We start from the raw sequence: 6,939 nt of genomic DNA, 5'->3' as shown, positions 1-6,939 counted from the left end.
ATTCCAATGCCACATTTCAATTAACGGAAGCATATCTGAGACCTGGGGAAGCCTTTTGCTATAATCTGAAAGGAAATTCATGGCTCTCCAAAAACTGGTTTAATGTTCACTTCTCATCATCCCCAATCAAGTCCACCTTGACCATCTACGACAAAAGCAAAATGGACGAAATCAACAAGACATTTACTTCCTTGAGCCACAAAATATTTCTAGCTTGTAAATCAACTCTTGATCTTATTAAACGCTTCGTCAAATTTGCCTTCTAGTTGGGTTTCGCTGATCAACTGGGATGCAGAGATCAGCTGCTGCAGGATCTCCCCAAGTCTCCTGATGGCCCTGATCACTTGAGATATCTCCCTGATTTGCTGGAACTTGAGCCCTCTGACCCACAAATACACAACTTCCATTAGATCAGGCCGGAAGTGACTCCACGGCCAATCTGGATCTGTTGTCAGCATTGACAACTCAGACGGCAGTATATTAGGTGCCTTGCATTCATGCTGGAGGTTTGCAACACTCTGTTGTGCCTCTTGCCACTGGTAGACTCTTCCCTTAGTTTTGGGGCATCCTGAAGCTTTCTTGTCAAACAAAACACAAAAGCAGAGCCACCATCTTGTCTACAGTAGAATCTTTCAAAGTACCACTGAACACAGCTCTGTCAATGTCAGTTCATCTGCTGAGCTGATCTCATATGCCACTTTGCCCTTCACAACAGAGGCCGGGGTACTCCCCTTTTCGGAAAAAAAATACCGCCCTTCACTTGGACTACATCCTCACTGGTGATGCATCTGAAACAAAAAGGATGCGCCCAATAAGAATTCACGAAAAGAAATGGATATTGACACATCAGATAAATTCTTTAAATTCAAGCAGACAAGAACAAAATCTTTCACAGAATCACCATACAAACTACACTGCAATTTATAATCACTCAGAGGAGGTTACATTTAATACTACAGTCTACCAGTTACTGATCATCCAATTTAGTAAAATACTCCCTCCGTTCCATAACGTAAGACGTTTTTCCACACTAGTGTAGTGTCGAAAAACGTCTTACATTATGGCACGGAGGGAGTAGTTGTGTTCTACACCAGGTGCCCAAGAACATCACAAATTTGCTCTCTGAAAATGTTGACAGTGGGAATACTTCCTAAATTTCGAGAAGTTGTCAGAAACATACTGTGTTGCCTACTTAACATAGTATTCTGTTACAAGAAAATCCATCTCGCAAGTTCCAAATGAGCAAGCACATTGTAGCAGACAGGAACACAACAAACTCTGTTTCCATAGCATTATGAACAACGTACACGGATAAAAGCAAGTAAAGGGCATTAGTTTGGGAGGAAGCAACATTTTGTTATAAAGGTGCTGCAATCAGGGATGCTCCTTTTCCTTTCATTTTTTCATGTGAACAATAGGGAAGGCCCTTGCTTATTCTTATTTTTATTCCTTTTATTGAAAAGGGCTTTCGCACCGTTTTATATATAAAGCAACGATCATCAACAACCCGGTACAAACGCATGCCACCACAACACACGCACACACCCAAGGCAGGATACATAGGCGCTGAGCACAGCAACACCACCCCTAGCACTAACGCCACCGCGAGGAGATGAAGCCACATACGACGAACCGTGGGCTCCAAGGCGGCGCCTTCAGGAATGCTCAGCGTGTCGACCCCCGTGTAGCCAGAGGAGGGCGAAGCGGGGGTGGGATCGTGCTCGACCTGTTAAGCCGGTCAGATGGCGCGTCTTTTATTTTCTTAAAGTAACTAAGGCACTTGGTTTTAGCGTGTGGCCTTAGAGGTTTAGGAGGCCATGGAATGGGCCACGTCCACGGCTGCGGCGGAGTCGTTTGAGAGCCATCTGCATGGACGGCCTTTGCTTTGGATCCCCAACGGTACAATCCACACCCAGCCTGAACACGGCCGCCATCTCCTCCATGTACCGCGCTTGATGAGGGATGCCCTTGTCCACGCCAGTGTTGAACATTTTCAGATGGTTTGCCATCAATTCATTGCAGTTGTCCTGAGCCCAAATTGCCAATAGACCATCTGCTCCATTGGCCAACTTCCCTGTGACTAGCTCCAGCAGCAGCACGCCGAAGCTGTAAATGTCTACCTTCTCTGTCAGCTGGCTTGCCGCGACGCCATACTCTGTAAGTAATCAGCTACAATCAGTACTAGTTAGAAGACCAAGCTAGTTAAGACATAATTCCATTTCATGGATCGATCACCTGGCATAGCATACCTGGGGCTGCATACCCAAAGTTACCAACTGGAATATCCGCGATCGGCAATGGTTGGTTGAGCCCGGCAATGCTCATCTGCGCAGCACCAAAACTGGAGATCTTCACATTCTGCTCTTGATCAAGCAAGATGTTGTTAGAGTTGATGTTGTGGTGGACAACAGGTCTGTTGCATCCGTGGTGCAAGTGGCAGAGCCCTTGGGCCACGCCGACGGCGATGGCAATCCTCTGTGGCCAGCTCAGTGGCTGCTCGCCCCCCTCCCGCCGGTGCAGCCAGTAGTCAAGGCCGCCATTCACCGGGTACTCGTAGACGAGCATGATCGCGTCTTCCCTCTGGATGAAGTGCAGGACATTGATGATGTTGTCATGACAGATGCTGGCTAACAGGATCATTTCCGACTTGCAGCGGTTCTTGACATTGTCATCCACTAGGAGTGCTGGGTTTGCATTCTGGAACTTCTTGACCAGCAGCGTAGTCGGGAGACCAATGCCAGCGGCTCCCTGCACGTGGACTACGTACAGTTGTTCGCCCTCCCCAATCCTTCTGCTAGCCCACATGCTTCTCTGATTATTTTCAGTAAGGCTGTCGACTATGCCTTGATCGTTGCACTCGATAGGCGGCGGCGGTGCCGCAGGACGGCTGCTGCGCTTGAACCACCGTGATCCGGGCATTTCCGGCAGCGAAAAGGGTGGTCAACCTGCAGCTATGAGAGGCAGAGAGAGATACATGTTGGTGATTAGTTTGGCAGGCACAACAAAGATGGGTGAATCATCTGAAGAAATTTATACCAGGATTCATTCAATTACCAGTGAAAAACAGATGGTAAAATTCATAACCCAGCTGTAGTATCTGGCTGACCTGCTGCTGTAGTGTAGTGCAGTAGGAGTATAGGAGGTGTTCAATTCAGTTAATGTTGCTGCTTACCGGTAACTAGAAGAGAGGAGAGCAACACAAAAAGGAAGGTGTGCGCGAAAGGAATTTGGAGGCGGTCGGAGCCGGAGAAGACGGTGATGAATTCGGCTTCGGAATTGACACGGGACACGTACCGTGGAACGGCCAGTCGTGGTGCCGTCCGACCATGGCTTCCGGGGCACACCAGCCGCAGCCGCATCTCCCGTACCGGCACACCCGTCTCCTGCGTGCGGTACGGGCACAGGCACAGCAGCCGCATCTGCCTCCCACGACGGCCTACTGTCCCCGTCCCAGCTCGCCTGAGCAACAACCACAGCGACAACAACGAACGCCTCCATGGTCTCCTCCGGATCCACAACGCCGAGAGAGCGTGGATGGGAGGGGATTAGGGTGGGGGAGAAGAAGACCATGGCTGGGAGTCGTGGTATGTACGTTGGCAAGAAGGGATGGCGTGGGGAAAGGAGGAAGAGGAGGAGGAGGAAGAAGAAGAAGAAGATAGAAATGAGGTGGGAGGCGGGGGTCCATTTATATATCAGGCATATATATATAAGCATACGTGTGCCGCCAATAAGCATATAGTAGAAAGGAGGACGTAGCAGTACCGCCCAGCCTTTTGGGTTCAAACGAATAAATAAAAAGTAAGTAGTATGGTTTTGTGCAAGAGACTCCAAAACAAAACCATGGATACATGGCAGGGTTCAAAAAATTCGACTAAATTTCGGCAAGGTTGTCCAACATGCATTTGTAAAAAAATGAGATTGCGTACAGTAGCACTGACACTCAATATATATACCTCGGTTCAGCCGCCGTCGTCGCTGTCGTCTATCGCAGTACAGTAATGCTCTGTATCTCCACTCCATTCGGATGGGGAGGGCTACCCCTTGCGTCTGCTCTAGCGTAACGTGGCACATGTTTGGTTCCAATAAGTCACCTGACTTATAAATCAGGTGACTTAAAACCAGTGATTTATAAGTCACGCCTGTTTGATTGCCATCTGACTTATAAGTCACCTGAGCACATCTTCCCACCTTGTTTTTTTATGTAAAGATGGTGGGACCCATGTAAAAAGGATGACTTATAAGTTTTAAGTGGGGTGGAGCAACTTATGACTTATAAGTTGGGGTGACTTATAAGTTGGGTCCGTTTGGTAAAATAAGTTACTTTTTACACTTTTCGACTTATAAGTTGGTGACTTATTTGGAACCAAACAGGGCCTTGGTGTTCATGTTCATGGGACAGATTATAGACGGTGAAACCGAGGCGATCCCTTTGGAAAGTGCACAACGGACGCAACAAGTCCATGTCGAGAGCTAGTTGGGGCCGGCGAAGAGTCCAATGCGCCAAACATTGGCCTTATTCTCATCAGGAGAGATCGTCCATCGCCAATGTTAGAATAATTTCAAGGTCATGGTCGATCCATCAAAGACAGGAAGTCACACGGACAAGAGAAACTAGTACACGGATATTTGTTTAACGAAATTCACAAACATGACTACACCATATCCCGGGGCATGATTACAGGCACACCTCCCCAATAGTACCAATCATATAAGCCCTCTAGGGCACCAGATAGCGCTCCGACCTCGCGCCATGGGCGCCCAGACCGTCCCTCTCGTGATCTCTATCTTGACCTAACTTGATTCTGAGGGCATGGGGAGATTAGACATGGTCGATGACGATTCTCGATCTTTCGTCCCCAGAGAGTCGCAAAAAAGTGTACCCTCGACACCGGAGTTGATGCACATAGCTCACGTCAAAGGCGACCCGCCTAGAAGGGCCGTACACAAGCTATCTGCGGGAGTTTTTGTAGACCAGGAACCCCACACGCCCGGGAGGGACCCCGTCTAGACGCCCGGCAGATATAGGTTGCCCTTGGTTGATTCGCTCGCCCCTAGAGCCTCGTGGATCGCTGCCCTTCAACACGAAGAACGAACGAAGAACGAAAGAGAAAGAACAACAGAGAGATGCAAACTTAGGATAAAAAGTATATGGGTTCAGCATGAGCTACAGTGCATCACCCCTGGCATCGAGGATACACGGTGACGTGTTCGTGTGTGAACACACTTTTTCACGACTCTACCGGGGAAGAAGCTTCGAACGGTGTCTAGCCCGTTCTTGCTATAAAGAGTTCGTTATCTAGGGTTTGCAATCTACAAAGCAAAATAATCTCTATGCTCCAACTTAAAATTTTAGTAACATGAACATATGCATCCTAACTTTCATGCATCGGCAACCCCACAAATCCATATACCGATGAGCAACACGATGGGTTCGATTAATCACATTGAAACACCGCATGTAAGAACTTCCAATAGCATGCAACAAAGTTTTTCACCTTTTTATTCATCTGCAACTAACTTGTAATATATTAATCCAAACATATTGGGAAATTGGCCATGCTACTACATTTTATTGGGCCAATTACCCACAACCATCATATGCTACTCCTCATACTGGTATTTTTTAGCACCATATGCAACTGTAGGTATTCATAATTAATCTCCAACCTCGTCAGTTGGTTGTCGAAGCGACATAACACAGTATCCTGCTCGAGCGCAGAGACTGAGTATAGAGGCATCGCCAACACCATTGCCGAGGCTTGCTGGTTGCGGCAACTCCTCACCGAGCTTCGTCACCCACCATCACGAGCTACCGTTGTCTACTGTGACAACATCAATGCCATGCCATGTACATGTCGAGCATCAGCGGACAAATCAAGCACATTGCGATTGACCTAACTTCGTCCATGAGTGTGTCTCTCGGCGAGGTGCGTGTCTTGCATGTCCCAACGACATCACAGTTTGGCGACATCTTCACGAAGAGGCCCCCTACTAGTGTGTTCATCGATTCCTGCTCCAGGCTCAACATTGTCGAGCAGCATGCTTCAGCTGCCGGGTGCCGGGGCGAGGTTGGAAACCTCACCATGTGTGCAACAGGCGAGCCGGAGTCCGACAGCGCCCATGCTCCGGCGCACGTCGCGTCTGGCCATGTAACCACGCACGGCGTGATCTTCTCTTCTGTTGTACCAGTACCTACCTATTTGTGTGTGCGGGTGTGTGTGTACCAATGTATATAAACACTTGTAATGTACGATGATCAATATACAGTGAATCATCTGCCTTACACGCGCTGGATTGGTTGCCCTCGGTGATGAATTCACACAGGAACACTGCCCCAAGCCTCAGGAGAGTTAGCGGGTTTGCTTTGTTCCTTTCTTTCTTAGGGGCCTCGGCTTTTCAATCCGAAAAAAAAAACTTCCGTTAGTATCATTTTTTGTGTTATATGACTCATATTTTGTTTGTCAAATTCATGGTCAAAGTTAGGCTTATAAAATTAGTTGCCACGACAAGTTAGTTATATAAAATCATTTTTCCCCACAGGAAATTCATCCAAGCTTAACAAGTTTCCCTTACAAAAACTTAATAAACAAAAGGAATTCAAATTAACTAAATAAACATGCCGCCTCTTCGGACATGCCAGCACACTGTACGGCATGTATGAGGGCCTGGTGCGACGTTCGGGTGGCATTGCTACTCCCCCAGGGCCCCCGTCCCGCCTAACCCTGTAGCGTTTGACCACGGGATCTAGCCCTTTGACTTTGCACGGACGGGTTTTGACCAGTGAAACTATCCACCCGGTCGTGTTAGGTCAGCCCATACGAACAATTTAGAGCAACAGCCGGGCCAAACCCACAGTAAGATCCCCTCCGTGTAGACCCGACGCGTCCGTTTCCCCCCTCCAGGTGCCGGCGGCGGCGCCGTCCGTGTGAGGGGGCACAC

At 48.3% G+C, this 6,939-nt stretch overlaps 1 protein-coding gene across 1 annotated transcript; it reads right to left on the bottom strand.

The window, feature by feature from the left end:
- Window positions 1-221: 221 nt before the first annotated feature.
- Window positions 222-2,919, bottom strand: LOC119284385 (receptor-like protein kinase HAIKU2). The gene is made up of 4 exons (XM_037563526.1): window positions 2,250-2,919; window positions 1,801-2,155; window positions 642-726; window positions 222-578 (listed from the first exon to the last, which is right to left on the bottom strand). Exons 1-4 carry the CDS (start codon window positions 2,917-2,919, stop codon window positions 222-224), a joined length of 1,467 nt encoding a protein of 488 aa, XP_037419423.1.
- Between the last annotated feature and the right edge of the window lie 4,020 nt (window positions 2,920-6,939).

The sequence above is a fragment of the Triticum dicoccoides genome, chromosome 4A, assembly GCF_002162155.2.
Source record: "Triticum dicoccoides isolate Atlit2015 ecotype Zavitan chromosome 4A, WEW_v2.0, whole genome shotgun sequence".
NCBI lineage: Eukaryota > Viridiplantae > Streptophyta > Magnoliopsida > Poales > Poaceae > Triticum > Triticum dicoccoides.
Note: the sequence above shows the minus strand (reverse complement) of the source record. Positions and strands in the feature narration are given on the sequence as shown.